General features: G+C 32.2%; 2 protein-coding genes across 2 annotated transcripts; one reads left to right on the top strand and one right to left on the bottom strand.

The window, feature by feature from the left end:
• Positions 1–4917: 4917 nt before the first annotated feature.
• Positions 4918–11468, bottom strand: LOC105966867 (rust resistance kinase Lr10). Its single transcript, XM_088815181.1, has 4 exons — positions 11009–11468; positions 6990–7232; positions 6280–6306; positions 4918–6197 (listed from the first exon to the last, which is right to left on the bottom strand). The coding sequence occupies exons 1-4, from the start codon at positions 11466–11468 to the stop codon at positions 5104–5106; spliced, it is 1824 nt and encodes a 607-aa protein (XP_088671307.1). The 3' UTR covers positions 4918–5103.
• Positions 11469–12095: 627 nt separating this feature from the next.
• LOC105966866 (uncharacterized) lies at positions 12096–15809 on the top strand. Its single transcript, XM_088815480.1, has 4 exons — positions 12096–12931; positions 13105–13140; positions 14920–14949; positions 15308–15809. The coding sequence occupies exons 1-4, from the start codon at positions 12229–12231 to the stop codon at positions 15349–15351; spliced, it is 813 nt and encodes a 270-aa protein (XP_088671606.1). The 5' UTR covers positions 12096–12228; the 3' UTR covers positions 15352–15809.
• Positions 15810–21535: the final 5726 nt, after the last annotated feature.

Below are 21535 nucleotides of genomic sequence, written 5' to 3' on the forward strand. Positions count from 1 at the left end.
GCAGTTTGTTTATCCTTTCATTCGTTTTTCTCGCTTGGTTGTTGCAATTTGTTGTTACAACTTTAAAATATATAAATTTGGTGGATAAAAAATTGGATAATAAAAAATAATGTCGAAAAATTATGAAAATAAATGTATGAAATCCTACCAAAAAATATAGCAAGTAAATACACATATTACAACGATTTTCTGACGTTAAATATGCGTTCAAATTATTTTGTTGTTTGATGAAGAATAATTAATTAGAAAATGCAAATAAAAATTATAAGTCTGATACAAATAGGTAATAACAAATAGATATTGAGAAAGAGAAAGAGGGGAGGCTGATTTACGTGAGAGAGAGAGAGAGGGAGAGAGAGAGAGAGAGAGAGAGAGAGAGAGAGAGAGAGAGAGAGAGAGAGTTTCACGTGTTGTGTGATAAGAAAATGAGTGATATGTGAGATTTGTTTCCTCATTTGCAATAATTAATTATTTTCATATAAATATTAATTAAGGGTGTTTATGTCTATATACTATTAATTTCAATTATTTTTTTGGATTAAAGGACCTATACCTATATTCATCTAACAACTTGAATCTGAACCTATATAAGTGTGGAATAAGGGGTGTCTAGCCAATTTCCCCTTTTATTATTCCTCAATGATTGCAAGGAAAAGTCAAGCATTCAAAGTTTTTACGCGCATGAAGTTAATATTTTGGGAAAATTAGCAGCACTCTCTCAATTGGAGAAATGATACGAGGTAGACCACTCAAATAAATAATTTGACAGTACAATTATTGTAAATATAATAATATTACCGTCAACTATATCAATATCAATATTAATTTAACTTTTTTTTTTGATTTGTTGACCGGTCAACCTAATAATATTAATGTGGTTACAGTAATACTACTATGGTTGACAATAATATTACTGTCAACCACATCAATATTAGTTTTTCTTTTGCTTTTATGTTTGCCATTGTTGAATGGTCAACATATTAATTTTACTATATTAAAAAATAATAGTTGTTTTTGTTGTGTTAACATTATTGTTCTAAAGAGTAATATAGTAATATTATTGTGTTAAACAGTAGTATAGTTAATATTACTATTAATTACAGTATTATTACTAATTAATCTTAATATTATTGTCAACTACATTATTATTACGAATTAAACGGGCCAAAGATGTTCAAGAAACAAAGTTTGAAAAAAGAAAAAATAGTCAACGCCACCGAACACCGGCCTTGATCGCCGGTGAAAAAAAAGCAGACATCAAAAAAAAAAAAAAAAAAAAGTGTCAAGGCCGGAGACCGACCGTCAACGGCGGCGACGGTAAAATTTGGGTTAGGGATCGAAATTGAATAATAGGTAAAATTTGGGGTCAAATTGATGTTAAATAAGATTACATGATGAAATTGGAGTATATTAAAATGTGAGAGGTATTTTAGTCATTTAGACACCTCTGTACATTATCTGGACTTTTTGTAAAATAATTTATGGTCTGGATCCGTTTATGAATAACTAGTCCATGAAGGGCTTATTTGTAATAAACTCTTTTAACAAATATATCACATGAACCCTCATTTTCACAATTTCTTGAAAAACAATTATGACCTTTTTTTCCGGCCACCGACCGGGATTGATTGTCGGGCTTTGACTTTGATTTTTCTGTTTTTTTTTTTTTTTGGCGGGTTAGCTGTTATCCGCTGGTATCCGATGTTGGACTTTTTTTTTTTTTTTTTGCTAAAAGTTTATTTAACTAAATAAATTGAGGGTTCTCATTAAAATGAGAAACAAGATGTGTCAATCCTCATTTTTTTTTTATAATGAAGGAACCTGCAGTTAACTATAAAGGTGAACTGGATAAACCTACAAGATCAATTGATACAAACTCACTTGTTCCAACCAATAGGTGATCTATGCGGACAATCCATCCTCATTTACCTAATTTACCTATATAAGTGGGGATTCTACTAATAACCCCTATTTAGTATAGCATTTACACATCTAATATTTACCGAACGAAAGGTTTGGACTTTGAAAAGTATGTATCAATTCTTTTTGAAAAATCAATCAAGACAAAAATTGACTGCATTTAATAAAAGGAAGCAACGAAGATGATGGGTGTGGTGTGGTCCTAGTACTGAATTAACTATTTTCTCAATTATTGTAAAAAACAGAAAAGAAAAAAATTAAAAAAAAATTAAAAAAAAAAAGAAAAAGAAAAACAGAATTCCACCATTCACACACTATAGTGTTCTTTCCCCATCTCATCATACTCTGCAACCTCAAACAATCATCCCCATACTTAGCTCTATCTTTTCAAATTAATCACCAAAAATTCATACATAGATGTATATCATCAGCCAAAGCCTCCTCCTCAAATTCATTTATTTCTTCATCACCACACATATATATTTCATTCAAAAATCCCATGGAAACAAAATTAATACTGCACCCCTTCTTCGTATGGCGGAATTCGAAATATTAGCTATCCTTTCAGGCTCAATACCGATCCAAAACGCTGCGGTCATCCCAAATACAAACTTTCATGCGGAAACAATACAACTTCACTATACCTCAATGTTGGTCGAAAACCTACACGCAAGTGCACGTATCGTACAAGTAATATAGTGGACTAAAAGTCCGGATATCGAACCCACAGGAAATATTTAATTACTTAATCCTAGACGCTAAATTCTACCAATTATTATCAAGCCCACCCTACACAGTCGACTTTAGGAAGAATTAACTAGATTAAAATAAATTAAAAAGCAAATTAAAACGATAAAGCAAGAAAGCAAATTAAACACAAAGATTTATCAGAGTAAACAAGCCTAGGATTTTATTCTTCCCCCTATGTGATTATTATTCCCCCAATTCCTTCAATTATGCAAGCAATTAACCCGAATTATTAACCTGAAATGCTAAAATAATCATAACCGGCTTCCGCGTGTATTACGATTCTAATACTCTAGATTCAATTACTATATTCCTATGCAATTAATTCTAGAACACATCATTAAGCACAAATCTCAATAATGGCTACCTAAGAGCAGGGGCGGAACCAGGATTATAAAGTAGGGGGGGCTAACTAAAATTTCGGGGTTCGGGGCAGCGCCCCGAAAAATTTTTTAGGTTCACAAGACATTAAAAAAATAGGTTTATACTGCGAATTTTTAATTAAAATAATATATATATATATATATATATATATATATATATATATATATATATATATATATATATATATATATATATATATATATATATATATATATATATATATATATTTCAAGTATTTCAAGTATGACAAAAAAATCTAAATTATTCTAATAATATATTGCACTTAATGGGATTTATGGCACGTCTCGTATTATTTTTTAGAGACATTGATATAAAAAATTAAAGATCGATATGTAAATATTCATAAATTTTATTTAAAATAGTACAAGTTTTAACCATTTTATTTTATGTTTTTATATTAAATATAATATATATCTATAATTTATATAAAATTGTGGAGAATAAACAAAAAAAATTAAGGGTTAAGATACATATTTACAAAACCTTTGGGGGGGCCAAAAGTAATATTCAAAAATTATTATGCCAAAACAGCAAAAAAAAATTTTTTTTTTTTTCTTGGGGGGTCAACTGCCCCCCCCTGCCCCTATGAAGTACCGCCCATATTCCTATGTTAATACCACAAAGGCTTTTCTACCACAGTTCTAATTATTAACCCGATCTTCCGATTCATGCGATTAACAATAACATAAAAGCACATAAGTTGATCAAGTTCATGCACTTAATAAAACAAGTAGAAGAAATAATCCGGAATTAATACTTGCATAAAATCATAGAATTGGGTTCATAAATCCCACATAGGGTTCCAAATAAAATCCTAGAAATAAAGACTTAGCTACTCGTAGTTCTTATGATAAAGAAAATAAAATAAATAAATTAAATAAGAAAAACGATGCTTGAATCTTCGTTTATCTTCTATGCTCTTGAATTTGCGTGAAAAAGATGGATCCCCAATTGTGTGCTTGGCTTGGTCTTATATAGGGTGAAGAACTTGGGAAGAAGGCAGCTTCCTTGTGCAATTAAAATTCCTTTACTGCGCAACTTCGGAGTCTCGGACGGGGGTCTCACAGTTTGCACTAAAACTGGGACGGGGTCCGAGCTTTAAATCTTTAGAATTTTGATATTTTCACTTTTGACCCATATTTTCGCCAAAATTGCAGTTTTGACCCCATACTTTTCCAATTCTTCAATTTGTACCTAAAATACAATAAATCAACTTTTTAAGCACCAATTATTGTTAAAACACACCAAAAGCTCAAATAAAAAGGTACGATAAAGTGTAAAAATATACACTTAACACTCAACTCTCAAAATTACCTCGTACAATCGATCAACTACGCCAACTACACAATCTGTATTACCGATGCTTCCGTATTTAGAAACGACACTTGCTCTTTCCCCAACAACTCTCTATCGGGCTCAAACTTTAGTGCCCGGGATGCTTACGGCATCGAAAAATACTCGGGTCCGTGATATAGTGGCGGAGGAATCCCCGATATAACATCCACTATATATATTAGTTCGAGTACCGTGCAAGGCGCGGTGCCACTGTCTAACCAAATTTTGTGTAACAATAAAATGTTGTTTTTGTGGAAGTCGTGGGAAGCTATGAATATATGATTCTTGCGCAATAGGTTCCCATGACCCTGTCGTCGAAATATGACTTTATCTCCAGTTGGCTCATCTTTTGCCAATCCAAAATCAGAAAGACTTACATTGTAGATCCGCCAAATTATGAGTTACATACTTAAAAAGTAATTAGCTAAGATTATTATACAAATTTTGAGTAGTGAATGTACATGTAAGCCATGTGAATCAATTTTGTAAATAACTATGAGTACTCTTTCCATGTTACGTCATACAAGGTCTTCACGAGGTCCCATTTCACACAACAATAGTTTTTTTTCCACAAGAAAAAGGTACAAAAAAAGGATGCAATATCAACAGACCCAAATTCTACAATGGAAGATAAAAGAGAATATATATATATATATATATATATATATATATATATATATATATATATATATTAATTTACTCTTCTAATATGATAGCCATCTCAGTAGTTTGATAATGCCCGGCACCAACGGAATTCGTAGTAGCTGGAAATGGATTTGGAGGCATTGTGAGATCGCCATTGCCTCCTTCCAACATTTGAACCACAACTTTCATTGACGGACGATCTGTCGGACACCACTGTATACACCACAACCCTACTATACTAAGTTTCCTAGCTATACTATTTCCTTCTTCATCAATTTGTGCCCACATGGGATTATCCTCCGCATTAATATGATTGTAAATCCACTGCGGAAAATATACCAGACTAGTATTATTTACATTACGATCCTCGTTTTTCCTCCCTCCCACCATTTCAAGCAACAACATTCCGAAGCTATAAACATCAGACTTATACGAAACCCTCCCGAAAGTCCTGGACAGTACTTCAGGTGCAATATAGCCCATTGTTCCTCTAGCCGCAGTCATTGTCACTGCACTTTGTTCCTTTGAGCACAATTTCGCAAGACCAAAATCGCAGATCTTCGGGTTGAAGTTGTGGTCTAACAATACGTTTTGCGGCTTTATGTCGAAATGGAGTATTTGTTGATCACATCCCTCGTGAAGATATTCTATGCCTCTGGCTATGCCTAGCGCAATATCCTTTAGCTTTTCCCAATCAAGAGATATTTTCTTAGAACTAGCTGGAAAAATGATTTTTTCGAGGGAATCATTAGGTAGAAATTCATAAACAAGAGCTCTTCGAAATCCATCGGCACAAAAGCCAACAAGACGGACAACATTGACGTGGTGTATTCTACCAATCGTGCTTACTTCATTCACAAACTCCTCTCCGTTTCCTTTGGAATTGTTTAGTACTTTTACTGCAACATCTATTTCATTGTTCAACTTTCCTTTGTAAACAACTCCATAACCCCCTTCACCTAATTTATAGTGAAATTGATGAGTGATCCTTGTAATATCTGAATAAGAGAATCTACTTGGCTTAAGGGCTCTGTAATCATGCAAAAACTTTTCAATCTTGATTTGATTCTCTCTGCCAATTCTAAATCTGATGTATTGATGGACGAGAGCGACGAGGATTATCACTGCAAAAAAGCAACCAAAGCCTTTGAAACATAATTCATAAGTTAGATTAGAACCCATCTACTAGAATAATATAATATTATTAAAAGCATAGAAATTGATTACCTGCAATCAGTCGCTTCTTCAGTGCTTCTGTAACCAACAAGCAAAATATTTCTTTAGACAAACCATAATCTATACCGAATAAAAAGAGCTTATTGCATTTACTCTTATGAAAATCCCAACTGCGTATTTTCTCCGTCATAAAAAAATTAGCAAATACTCCGTATTCATTAGTGAAAGATGACAACCCCCCTCATCGCAAATCGTGTGTCTCACTTGTGGGTTCTACGACTTTTCTTCATTTTTTGTGTGAAATAACGGAATTGCCCCCAACATCTTTTTTTAAGTTTATTTTTTTATTTTAATATATTTTTATTGCATTTTCTTTGATTTAAATTTATTAAATTATAAATATTTCTAAAGCAATATTTGGTATGTATAAAAATATGACATAATGAAATACATAACATTTTATAAATATTATGTATTTTCATAAAATTACAATTCGTCCCCTGAATTATTTGATTAAGTTTTTCAAAACTTCAATTTGGTCCCCTAGTTTTTTTGCAGAAACTCCCGTGGTACTTCGGTCGTTTTACAACCGGTCAATGGAGAAAATTTAAATGAGTCCAGTATGTTGTCTTAAAAATAAATACAAGGAATTTTTGCTAATTTTTTTATGACAGGGGAAAAACGCGGAGTTGCGATTTTCACTGAGGTAGTAAATTAAATAAGCTCCAATTGAGAAAAAAATGGGATGAGATAAAACGTACCATGATGATTTGTGGTTGGTTGTTTGTCGATACAATGAATACTATCAAGTCTCGTTGAGTTATATAAGCTGCATCGTTTGCCTTGAGCTTCACAGTGGCGACATGTTGGCTCGGACCACTCCAAATGGAAGCCGTTTTTATCGGATATACTCCATGGAACAGCTGAAATATCATGAATCTTTGTACAAGAAGTCAATGGATATAAACGTATGTTATCGTTATTGTTAAGTGTATATTTATACACTTAATTATACCTTTTAATTGGAGCTTTTGGTGTGTTTTTACGATAATTGGTGCTTAATTTGGTTATTATTTGTATTTTAGGTACAAATTGAAGAATTGACAACTTTTGGGGTGAAAACTGCAAATTCAGAGAAAAAGTGGGCCAAAAGTGAAAAAAGCAGATTTCTGAAGAATTAAAAGACCGCACGGCCGTGCGGATTTTAGTTCAAAATCTCACACGGCCGTGTGAGTGGACGTGATGGCGCAGTGAAGGGAACTCAATTATACAAGGAAACCCGCCCTATTAGACTTTTGCACCCTATTTAAAGGCCACAAGCACACAATTAGACCGATCTTTTTTATCTTTTACCTTTCATCTTTATTTTAGTTTTTAGCTTTTATCTTTCGACACGCAATCAAGGAGCAAGAACGAAGACGAAGACTTGACGACTCTTCATTATAGTTCTCCTCTTTTATTGTTTTTATGATTTTTCGTATTTTCATTATGTTTTCCGTAACGAACATGAGTAGCTAAGTTTTTATTCTAGGATTTTATTGGAACCCTATGTGGTGATTCGAACCTCTTTTTCGACTTTTATGCAAGTTTAATTCTTCGATTATTTCCTCTATCTTGATCTTATTTAGTGCATGAGCGTAGCTAACTTATGTTGCTAGTTGTTATTGTTAGAATTGATTGACAGATCGTTTTAATAATTAGAACAGGGATAGGAGAACCTTCGAGTAGTTTTTCACCGAATGCGTGTGTTAATTGCATGTATTATCGTAGACATACAGATAATACCTTAGGTAGCCGTTTGCGAGACTTGTTATTTAATGCTTTATTTATATTAGGTTTGCATAGACATATAGTGAATCTTTTATGAATAATAGGTTTATAGCGCAGCGACAGCTGGTTATGAATAATTTCGTGTCTTGGGTTAATAATCGGGAATCGTAACTTGCATAATAGGAGATTAATTGGGTGAGAATTATTGCATAGGGGGAAGATAAAATCCTAGATCCGTTTATTATTGATTTTTCTCGTGATTACTTGTTTTCTTAATTATTTTAATTTTATTAGTTAATTAATTTGACAACCTTGTGTAGGCTGGATAAAAATCACAATTGTTAGGATTTGGTACTTAGGATTAAATAATTTACGTATTCCCTGTGGGATCGACATCCGACTCTCACGAGTCTACTTTACTACTTGTTTGCGATACGTACACTTGCGTGTTGGTATTTAGCACCCAACAAGTTTTTGGCGCCGTTGCCGGGGATGTCGATGCATCGATGAATTACGATGATGGTAGATGGTCAATGTTTGATGATGAAACTACTTGTTTTATGTTGATAAGGAGTATGTATTTGTCTAGCTTTCGATTCAACGGAACGTAGAAGTGAATTATTGCTAGGAATCACACCTTGTGCTTTGCTTTGGTTGAATGTTTTGCATTTTAAATTTGGAATTTATTTGTGCTCAATCATGCTTTGTTCGGTTTTAAATCTCACCTTAGGACATTTATGAAACGAAGTGTTGGGTAATGAGTGATTTGGGATATGATTTGGGCCTTCTTTGAACCGTTTGAGCCTTTCAAGCCTACCTTTAAATTTTTATCCTTAGAACCTTGATTTGAGCCTCGGAGAAAAAAGGTGTTCTTTCTTTTAGCTAATATGTAGAAGGTGGAAAAGTGGAGATTTTTGAATAATTATCCCTTGGAGTTCGGTCGAAATGTTTTATTAGATCTTTCTGCTTCTTCTAAAAAAAAAAAAAAATAATAAATAAATAAAAAAAAAAAAAATAAAAAAAAAAAAAAAAAAAAGAGAAAAAGAAAAAGGATAGATATATATGTGCATCTTCATATATATATATATATCTAAATCCTTCGATTCGAAAAAAAAAAAAAAAAAAAAAAGAAAAAGAAAAAAAAAATAAAAAGAAGAAGAAGAATAGATTAGAAGGGAGAAATAAGGACTAGTTGTTGAGTTGTGTTGAAAACTCGATCCATTGCCTCAAGGCAAAAGTGTTGACGTGTGAATTTTGGAGAATCGAGTTTATTTAAGTCCCTAGAGGTGAATTCATTGTTTCAAACGCCTATCTTTCAAATTTTGGCGTAATCACCTCAATTCAAGAAAATTAGCCACATATACCCATATTACCTACCTCGGACCAAAGAGCCTAACAATTGAAAGCCACAAAGTCCCAATGATCCCAATAGCTTATTGTTCAATATTAGTTGAGTAAAATAATTTGGTGAGTATTTGGAGTCAAATATATGCATGTAAGTATAAATTCTTTCTATCTTTAACTTGCAAATATTGGATACTTGAAGCAATTGTATGATTTGTGGTTTTTGGTAATAGTGAGTGACTAAGTGCCGTTGAATGTTAAGCTTGCGAATACCTATGAATTGTCATCATAATTGCAAATTCTGAAAACGCTAAGTTGACCCATCGATCTATGTAATGAGATGCATGGTTTTGGTTTGTGTTCTTGATTTGATTTTACTTGAGGACAAGCAAAAGTTCAAGTTTGGGGGTGTGTTAAGTGTATATTTATACACTTAATTATACCTTTTAATTGGAGCTTTTGGTGTGTTTTTACGATAATTGGTGCTTAATTTGGTTATTATTTGTATTTTAGGTACAAATTGAAGAATTGACAACTTTTGGGGTGAAAACTGCAAATTCAGAGAAAAAGTGGGCCAAAAGTGAAAAAAGCAGATTTCTGAAGAATTAAAAGACCGCACGGCCGTGCGGATTTTAGTTCAAAATCTCACACGGCCGTGTGAGTGGACGTGATGGCGCAGTGAAGGGAACTCAATTATACAAGGAAACCCGCCCTATTAGACTTTTGCACCCTATTTAAAGGCCACAAGCACACAATTAGACCGATCTTTTTTATCTTTTACCTTTCATCTTTATTTTAGTTTTTAGCTTTTATCTTTCGACACGCAATCAAGGAGCAAGAACGAAGACGAAGACTTGACGACTCTTCATTATAGTTCTCCTCTTTTATTGTTTTTATGATTTTTCGTATTTTCATTATGTTTTCCGTAACGAACATGAGTAGCTAAGTTTTTATTCTAGGATTTTATTGGAACCCTATGTGGTGATTCGAACCTCTTTTTCGACTTTTATGCAAGTTTAATTCTTCGATTATTTCCTCTATCTTGATCTTATTTAGTGCATGAGCGTAGCTAACTTATGTTGCTAGTTGTTATTGTTAGAATTGATTGACAGATCGTTTTAATAATTAGAACAGGGATAGGAGAACCTTCGAGTAGTTTTTCACCGAATGCGTGTGTTAATTGCATGTATTATCGTAGACATACAGATAATACCTTAGGTAGCCGTTTGCGAGACTTGTTATTTAATGCTTTATTTATATTAGGTTTGCATAGACATATAGTGAATCTTTTATGAATAATAGGTTTATAGCGCAGCGACAGCTGGTTATGAATAATTTCGTGTCTTGGGTTAATAATCGGGAATCGTAACTTGCATAATAGGAGATTAATTGGGTGAGAATTATTGCATAGGGGGAAGATAAAATCCTAGATCCGTTTATTATTGATTTTTCTCGTGATTACTTGTTTTCTTAATTATTTTAATTTTATTAGTTAATTAATTTGACAACCTTGTGTAGGCTGGATAAAAATCACAATTGTTAGGATTTGGTACTTAGGATTAAATAATTTACGTATTCCCTGTGGGATCGACATCCGACTCTCACGAGTCTACTTTACTACTTGTTTGCGATACGTACACTTGCGTGTTGGTATTTAGCACCCAACAGTTATCAACAAAATAGTATTTGTTGATGGGATCAACACGGCAAGGAATGAAGCGATACAAAGATTTGTCCGCATCGGAACATTTAAAAATGGCGGAGTCCGATATTAAGTAATCATCAAGAAGGAAGTTGAAGGACGAGGTAGATAAGTTTAGATGGGGTAGCTTTTGTGGAAGGCAATTTTCCGGGTCATAAACAAGAATTGTTTGAGATGTATAGTTGATTTCCTTCACGACAACATTTACGGAGAACGGAAGCACAAGAACAGTATCTTTTTTGTTGTCGCAGTTTAGATCGAAACCCGGATAGCCGCAGTGGTGAGGTTGCTGAGTTTGATGTCTGAAAGGAAACCGAATTATCGGGCTATGTTTACTGCATCTGATTGGCGTACAACCGTCATCGCTTTTTGTTACCGGTACAACAAGTGGATAGAACAAAAGCAACAAAATAAAGGAAGACATTTTTCAAATTGGAAGAAGTAGCATACGCACATGAATCTTGTAACCCAATTGATAGTGGTGGACCTGATGATATTTGATTTCTTTCCAAAAAAAATTATTACAATATAATTTAGGGTGAATTACAAACACCCCCTGAGGTATGGTCAATTTACAAAAAAACCCTCTTGTTTGGATAATTACATCTACCTCCCTCAATTATGAATTTTTCTTACACCTCTACCCTTATGGTGTCAAATTCAACATAATCATCTAGATTTCGTGGAATGTGCTCGAGTTTGTACTCATTTTGTGTAAAAATACAGTTTATGATGCACCACAATCTGATATATACAAGCCAAAAAACACATATTATGATCATCTTGCTTCAAAATGTAGAGTTCGAATGGGATAAAACGGGTATAAAAGTGATAATATTCCATATAATCTCGAAGATTCCACTAAATTTGGGGAGTTGAGGGGGTGGTTGTAATTACTCAAACAAGAGGGGGGTTTTCGTAATTTGACCATACCTGAGGGGTGATTGTATTTTACCCTATAATTTAACACAAAATTAATCCATCTAATTATGACCTGTCATGGGATAGTGGTCCCCGGATTGTGATTGGCTCAATTATTGTTAACGAAAAAACAAACTCCTCCTCCATTCACACATTACTATAATCTTCTCTCTTCTCATCTCTTCCATCCAATTAATCATATTCTCAAACTTAGCTATAGCTCTTCAAATTAATCACCAAATTAAATATTCATACATACATACATGTATATGCTCAGCAAAAGTCTCCTCCTCAAATGCCTGTATTTCTTCATCACCACCCAATTATATTTCACCAAAAAATCCCATGGAAACCAAATTAATTGCACCCCTTCTTCATGTAGCGAAATTCGCAATATTAGCTATCCTTTCAGGCTCAAGACCGATCCGAAACGCTGCGGTCGTCACCAATCCGAACTTTTATGCGAGAACAATACCACCTCAATATTCATCAATTCTCTAAAATACCTCGTCCACGAAATCAACTATACCAAACAGACCATCCGTCTTGCTATTCCTTATGTCACAATAATCGAGAGTTGCTCATTCCCCAAATACCCTTTATTCGATTACAGGTTTTATCCCTATTACTCCTATGTCGAAAAAAGTGTTCCAATTAGTTTTATGAGCTGCCCATATCCACTCAATGGTTCGAAGCTTTTGGAAATTACTTCTCATTGTGCAGATAGAAAATTATATGGTGTGAATGGAAGTCGCGCATATGTAATGTTTGGCACGGATTTACATCAAGTAAAGGATATGTGCAAAATAGACCTCATGATGATGACTTCATTGCCACTTAAAATAGAAGAGAATGTTTCCTTCTCAACTATGCACACAGCTCTGATATATGGTTCTGAGGTTTCGTGGGCTTTGACTTCGTACGAGAATTATGTATACAATATAATTGGTGGATACCCTTTTTGCGGTAAGATTCAATCAATTATGACGATGCATTTATTGTTCATTATTTTTTCATGCATAGAAAAACATTTTCCTCATCACTTGAACATTTTAACGAAGATGAGCTTCAGCGTTTTAACATTTTACACGATTAAGATTCAATACACTTATGTCATTCTAGTGCTCTTATTCGTGCAGGTGACTTCCCAGATTGGTTGGCCGATGCTCTTCAATGTTAGTAATTCTTTAACTCTCTTTTGTTGTTCATATAATTCTTCATTTATCATCTTATTCAATTCTAAGGTAAACTAACTCTCTAACATATGCTAAACTATAAAAAAGTTCTCTTCAGTTTACAAAATTTTACTCACAATTGTAAATCCTAGCGGAAAATAACATAAAAAGGGTAAAATACAGTTTGCACCCTTGTACTTAAAAATGTGGCATTCACCCCCTGTAGTATTAAAAACTATAAAATAAAAAAAAAATAAAAAAAAACCTGTCGTTAGTTATTCTTTCAGTCAAAGATGATGTGGCACGTTGACCAAACATATTTCAATATTCTGGACATTTTTATCCCTTGACTATAGTGTGTGTGTATATATATATATATCTACTATTTTATACAATTAACAAAAACTACAAAAAAAATTATAAAATTATAGAAACAATTATAAAATGTAAAAAATAATGAAATATGCTCTAATAATTTATAAAATGAAAAAAATTATAAAAAAAATACTTTATTATAGAAATTCAATAAATATTATAAAATAAAATAAAAATATGTACAAGAATCCTCCTAGCCCCATCCCACCATCGTTATTTAGAAACAAAATTCTCTTCCCACCGTTCTCCAGACAGTACAAAAATTCAGCAAAATTTCTCTTCATCATCTTCTAAAAATCATCCAAATCCCATCCGACCACCAACAACTGTTTAAATCCCATCACACCAACAACAACCACTCATTCTAACCTAATCCCTAATGGTGGTGGTGGCGGCGACCATGGTGTATTCTTTCGGCAGGAGGGGATCGATGGTGATGGTGGTGGAGAAATCATCGTCTCCACTTCTTCATTTTGGTGGTGGGTGGCTGAGAATTTTCGGGAAAGTTAAAGAAAAAAAGAGAGGGTATAAGAGTAATTGCACTGCAAAATTTAACAACGTCAAATTTATGTTGACTGGCTGTCAAAAATAGAGGGGTCTTTGTAGTTTTTAATACTACAGGGGGGTGAATGCGACATTTTTCATAATACAGGGGTGGAAACTGTATTTTATCCTAAAAAAAATCTATTGCAATTTCAAGATTTTGCTTTGCTCTTGAATGGTTTGCTTGTCACTAAAGAGAATATTACACTTGATGATTTTTGTGTCTATTATTGAAAAGAACTAGTAAAAATAATAGGGCCGAAAGAAGTCCTTCAAAAGTTAATGCCAAACTCGGGTGGACCATCTTGATTTTTGGACTTATTAGTATTGAGTCATTTGGTAATGAATTTCAAATTCGTATCTCTCATTTTTCAATTGATTTAACAATTAAGGTGGATTTAACAACCCTTCACATTTACAGAACTTCTAATCCTCCCCAGTTGAACCCATTTACAATCCATTTCTTTCAAACAACACCAGCCTAAAGGTCACCGCAATTTTCAATTGGTCATTGTATAATTGGTGTTGAAATAGTGAACTCATTTTTTTTGAAATATACGTTAGTTTATCCTGATAAAAAGTAACGTAATCATTTTATCAGTGACCAAAATGGACTTTTGACATTATTTTTACGATTTTTAACAATGTTTTAAGGATTTTTTCTTTAATTTTTAATTTATATATTAGTTCTTTTATTTAGAAAATTAGTCAAATAGCGGTGAAAGAAAACAAAGAAGTGTAATATGAAAATGAATATGATATATAAATCATTCGCTTAGATTGGTTACACTCCTTATCAAACTATTATATTACTCGTCCCGTGTTTGTTGCTTTCCTTACCATATACATGTGTACGTGCAGGGATCGTGTACATTCTTCAGGCTGGCATAGGTGAGTATCAAATTGTTGAATATCTTTTCAAATTTTTTTTGTTTTTATCCATTAACATATCTTTAACTGTAGATAGCACTTTGTCGCCTGAATTTTAGCATGTTTTTCTTTTAGCCATTTTAATAAATATGGATTTTTTGATATAGACCCCTCATAAATTGTTTTAACACGAAGAGGTCTATTTATATTTTCTCCATTTAAACTCACAAGTTTTTTTAATCTCAAAATTACCATTCAACTATCTTCTTTCCAATACACACCATCTCCATTTTTTTTTGTTTTCTTAAATTAATTTTCATTTTTCTTGTTTCGTTTTTTTTTTTTTTTTGGTTTGTTTAAACTTTTTTTTTCTAGTCAGGTTTATACAATTACCATAATAGAAATCGACTACTAAAATCGTAGTTGATTGACTACTAAAATAGTGATCGATAATGTAATCAATTTTAAAAGTAACAAAAACAACTGTAATGCCGTCACTGGCACTCAACACAATTCAACACCAGAACTAAACAATAACAAACCGCAAAAACCACAAAGAAAAAATCAATTAATGGCCATAAGTCCACCACCAACATAAACCAATCAAAAAGTACTTTCACAAGTCCACCACCAACAACCGCAAATGCAATAATGACAATAATTATGGCAAAAGTCCACCACCTACAATTCAAAAATATATTATTTAACTACGAAAATATATAATCCAACTACTACCTTCGAGTAATCAACTACTAAATTATGTCGAAACAAAAAAAATATAAAAACATCAAAATCAACTATCGAAACATTATACATCTCCAATAGATAACGTAATAGAAAAATAAACGAAATATTTCCAAGTTAGAGAATAGATTGATAGTGGCAGAACAAAGAAGCACCACCGCAATGTCCCCAAGCCCAATTACATGTGGCAAAACAAAGAAACAATAAACATATTAAAAAATAAATTTAAAATTGTAGTCGATTACCGTAATCAAATAATAAAAATGTTTTATGGATCCAACCGAGTTCCAACAAAATGTGCTATGCACCAAACATCGGTCGTGTTTTCCTCCTCAAAACAAGCAAACCACCCCTCCCCGTCGCTCCGCTCCCGCTTCCGCTCGGAGCCCCGTCACCAACCTCCGCCGGATTTCTCTGCTCCTGCCGTCTTCAGCGCAACCCTTCCAGAACACCGTCGGAGGGCAAACCCCAACCATAATTGTTGTGGTTCCCGTGGTCCACCACTCGCTGTGCCACTGTGCACAGCCTCAACAACCTGCTGATTGGTAGAAAAGGTGTTGCTAGGGTTAAGTTTATGCGATTTGGGCCCGAAACCATATCGCCAACCTTCACCACCTTCCTGATACCAATTGATTACGAATTTATCAGACTAGCCCTGATACCAATTGATTGAAAGTGAATCGCATGACCTATACTAAATTCGTAATTGATTTAGAGTTTGAAATTTTCTTGCATGCGTTATATATACATTGATGCATAAGAAAAATATAGACTTACATACAAATTTAGATAATCTGAATGTCGTCTTCAATTATCGTACTTAATGATCTTTGGTTGTTAGATTTAGCATAAGAAGGAAACTCAAACAAACTGTTCAACAGTCCCACTTTGACTATTTCCAAAAAGCTTCAACTTCTTGATTCTTTTGCTCAATCAGAGCTTCAATCTTTGAGATAAATATTTTTATCATTAGAGTGGGCTAATATCTTAAGAAAATTATAAATTTAAGTCAAACATATAAGAATCAATTAAGTTGTACTTCACAAAATAATCAACTAGTTGATTATAAATAATTATTATTTCCGCGACCAAATAATTATTACATTCATGTCCAGATTTCAAGTACTTGTCTTTTATTTCATTTACCCATTACTTGAAATCTCCTCGCACGCAAAAATAGTAACCATCAATAAGTTACATAATACATTTCTTAGTTTTACCGACCACTTAATTTATTTGATTATGTCTCATCACTTGATTGAGCCTTAAACTTAAATAACTCAGGGGTTAGTTATCATTCCCATATTTTGGAGATGTCGATTTCCAACAAATTACTATTGCAACTGCCCAAATGTGGAGAATTTGTTAACCAATTCAGAATATCACCAATTAGATCATCAAAGCATAATATACTAATGAATGAACCTTAAATATGTAGTGATTAAGAGGTTAGTAATTGTTTGAGAACGCTAAATAATATAGTTTAGTTTTGGAGATGTCGATTTCCAACAATAACTAACTTCCGACAAATAACTATTGCAACTGCACAAATATCGGGAATTTGTTAACTCTTCCAAAATATCACTAATTAGATCATCAAAACATAATATACTACTGAATGAACCCTAAATATGTAGTCATTAAGAGATCAGTAATTGTTTGAGAACGATAAATAATATAGTTTAATTTCAATCAACGATGAAATATTACCAAATGTGATAGCACATTCAATTAAAATAACAATTATTTTTTATTTACTGTAATCATTATAGATAAATTACCTAGACACTAAGTTGTTATATTTATTCAATCTCGATTGTAAATAAACTTTATATTCTAAACGAGACAACAAAATAATCTTCTACATTTTATCATTGTCAACACATCATTTTGAATCATATTATAACATAAGACCATGCCCAAATGGAGATTCTCTTAAAATGACGAAGTACTATTTTATTAAATTAATGATCAAAATCATATTACGTAAATAAAAGTATTTGGAGTCATATAGAATATAAAACTATGCCCAAATGAAGATTCTTATAAACTAGCAAAATATTATTTTGTTAAATAAATTTTAAATCATGTAACTAAAAGCAATCTTTTAATTTACAGTCCCAACTAGTATTATGAAAAATTATGTGAGGAGGCCATTATGAACTTATTTCACAATATGTTTTTTTTTCAATGCTTGTAAGGATTCTCTAATTTGAAGTGAGTGATCCTAATACCTTCAAGGTTTTCGATTTCCAGCTTTTATACTTACGTCCAGCCTAGCACTGAGGATCGTAATTGGAATGCCTTGCATGCTTGGTCTTTTGATCTATAAATTTCGAAGAAGGCATTTGTCAATGTTCGACGTAATTGAAGGCTTCCTGCAAAGTAACACAAATCTCAAAACAATCCGCTACACAAATCTCGTCCGCAAAGCATAAATTTGAGATAGTTGGCGCCGTCGGTGCAATTTTAATTCCACGGAGTTCTCCTTCTTCTACCGCTTTGTTTATGATCGAAATTAGAACTTCTGCACAACATATAAACAAATATGGGGAGATAGGGTCTCCATGGCAAAGCCCTCGAGATGTAATAACCGACCCAAACTGAGAACCATTAAACGAAAAAAGCATAAGAGATGGTTATAAATATATCTCCTTAGTTTAATAATAACCGTATAGTTGGGGAATAAGTTGATTTTTTTTAAAACATATGAAACAAAGTTGGTTGTTCAACTGCTCCACTGAAATAATGTGGACTTGGAATAAAAATATAGTTAAATACAGTGATTTTCCTAATTTATAGGTGAAGAAGACTTCTCATTCACATAGTAAGCAAGAAAACTTCTCCAAAGTTTGCAAGAGCATGGATTTCATTGATCCACTTCCCTGACCCTTCTTTTCTTTTTCATTTTTTTTGTTGCTAAATTTCGATCAATTAAATTCGAGTGAGTGAAAAATAATATTTTTTCGGTTAAATATCACTATAGTAATGCTTTCACTGGCATGCGTGATTAATTTTTATACAAACTTCATTTTTTTGTAATATTATTTAACAAAAGTAAACAAATATTACCATCCACTTGTGATCATATTCATAACCCAAAATGACAAAAATAAAATTGTAAATCATGAAAATAAGTAAATTTACAATATTTGCATAGAGGTAAATGTTAACCCTAAATCATAAATATGTGAGCCAAACTTATTGAAATTTTAAGAAGATTTTACCAATGTTATCAGAATCGGACTGGACACAAAACCGGCTAGGCGTTCGGGTCATGGTTGGACCGGTTCAACCTGGTTCGACCCGGTTTTTTTATTTATTTTTATTTTTTTATTAATTTTAATATTTTAAATTTATATATTGTGTATATATTTTATGTTTCACCCTCTCTTTACTTTTATTATTTATTTATATATATATAATTTATTCTCCTTTTTCCACCTAGAACCGGCCATCCCTGGTGAATTTCACCCAAATCCCGCCGCCAATAGCCACCGATGAAGTGTATTAGATGAAAACCTAGGTCATTGACTGGTTTCCGGGTTAGCCGGTTTTCACCGGTCGAACCGGATTTTTGTGATTTGGCCCAGGTTCTTGATTTGGCCGGTTTTAGGCATCAGATCGAACCACTTTTGTTGCGGGTCGCGGTCAGACCGGTCCGACCGGCCTGTCCGGTCCAGTCCGGTCCTAATAACATTGGATTTTACAACTCCATTTTATTTTTTCTCCGCACTCTCAAAATATAGCAATTGGCACTTTGTACCCCCAGAAACAATAATAGCACTTTACACTCTCAAAAGGCAACTAATCATTCACATTGCACCCCAATTGATATTTTAGCAAAATTCTCTGAATAAATTATTTGTTTGGTAGATCTTTGGCAAAAAAAAAAGTATAATTTGCTTAAAATAGTGAGAAAATGGTTGAATGGTGGGGAGAACTAAAGAATTTAACATGACACTTTCAGTAAAATCTCGATAAATTAATACTGGTAAATTAATAACCTCGCTTAAATAATATTTTTTTTCATTCCCGACTCGGGGACAACGTACTAAATTAATAATTCTCTAAATTTATAAGATAATATACATTCGAGAATTTTAAGAAGTCCCACATAATATATAAATTAATATTGCATAAAAATAATTTTTAAATTAAATAGTACAATACATATTTTATTGATCTATGATTTAATTATCGCTTGTTTCTTGTTGAAATTCACATTACCACCAATATGCTCATTTTTTTTAACATGGTTAGAATTTCTCGTATAGTTTCTCATAATTCAACAAAAAATTATTCAATATCATTGTTGCCTTAAAATCTTTCGTTCGAGAAACGGACTCTATAGTACATTAAACTAATAAATAATATACATGTAAAAAAGAATTAAAAAATGTATATGTTGAAAATAATAATAAAAATAATTTCATGAATAAATAATTTATTAATTTATGTATAAATTAGTAATTATTAATGTTATCGATATGTTAATATTTTGCTAAATTAATAGGATTCTAATGGTCACAACTCACAACTGTATTAATTTATTGAGGTTTAACTGCCATCCGTGAAACACCCATACAAAAGTATTTATTTTCTTCGTTCAAAATATTAAAATCTTAACTTTTCCATATCCAATAATTTTGTATTTTATTTATCAGAATTCTATTATATGAATTAAATTTATCATATAAAATAAAATTTTCATTTATAAATCTACTTAAAGATGAAATTATCTTCATTCATCTTAAAACATATGTTTTCATTCACCTTAAAACATATGTTGGGGTGAACGTGATACTAATAGTTTTTTTTTGGTGATGCAAAGTGCGAAAATGATACATCTCGAGAGTGCAAACTAGAATTAAACCTTCTGAAATTAATAAAAAAAAAATCATCAAAAATTGAAGAAACAATGTAACGGAAACTCATCAAATTTTACGATTAAAATTGTAAGTACTGAAATTTCGAGAACTTGCCTCCAAATTTGTAATTTGAGTCCAGCGGCTAACAATTGGGCTAATTTGTAATTTATTGTGAAGTGGTTTGTATACCTTGCTTTTTGTATCAAATGCTAAATACGTATCAATATGATTTATTTAAGGTTATTATTCAATGAGTTTTAACTTATCATTTTAATTAATATTAGACTATAATAACTTATATAATGTATTAACAATTTATAAATTAGTTAAAGATGTTAATCAATTTACCTATTTGACCTTTCATTTCTTGCCTATTAATGGGGCAGTTTTGGAATTACAAAAAATGGAAGAAACATCCTGCCTATTCACACTTTTAAAAGTAAATATATATACTATAGAAATGGACAAATAATATTGTACATGGAAAAAAAATCTCTTCATTATTCTTCTTTTACAGTGATGATGCATTGTCAGACTATGTCAAAGTGATAAAATTAAGTCTACAAGCATTCAACAAATTACATATTCTTCAAGATAAATGAATTAACAACTAATGAAATTTGGTCAGGGACAAAGAAATAAAAAAAAAAAATACCAACAACATCAATAACTATTTCGGTAAAAAAAATTAAATTGAGAGTAGGAAATTGTGAAAGAAGAATTGCGTTTCGCAACCCAAATTGACGAAAATTAAACTACAATGAGCTCGTAGGAAATTCACATGTCATAGCCCATAAACAAACGAATTTCATATGCTACAAGTGAGAAAAAAAAAAGATCAAACACTAATGCACATAAAACTAAATAAATTGAAAAATAGTAATACATCTAGGGAAAAAAAATATCTACACATGATGCATGGTTAGACTGACACGACAAAGAACTATATAAACTAAGTTTACAACCATCCAACAAATTCTATTTATTATTCA

This window comes from Erythranthe guttata, chromosome 3, assembly GCF_056151865.1.
Source record: "Erythranthe guttata isolate IM_541 chromosome 3, IM_541, whole genome shotgun sequence".
NCBI lineage: Eukaryota > Viridiplantae > Streptophyta > Magnoliopsida > Lamiales > Phrymaceae > Erythranthe > Erythranthe guttata.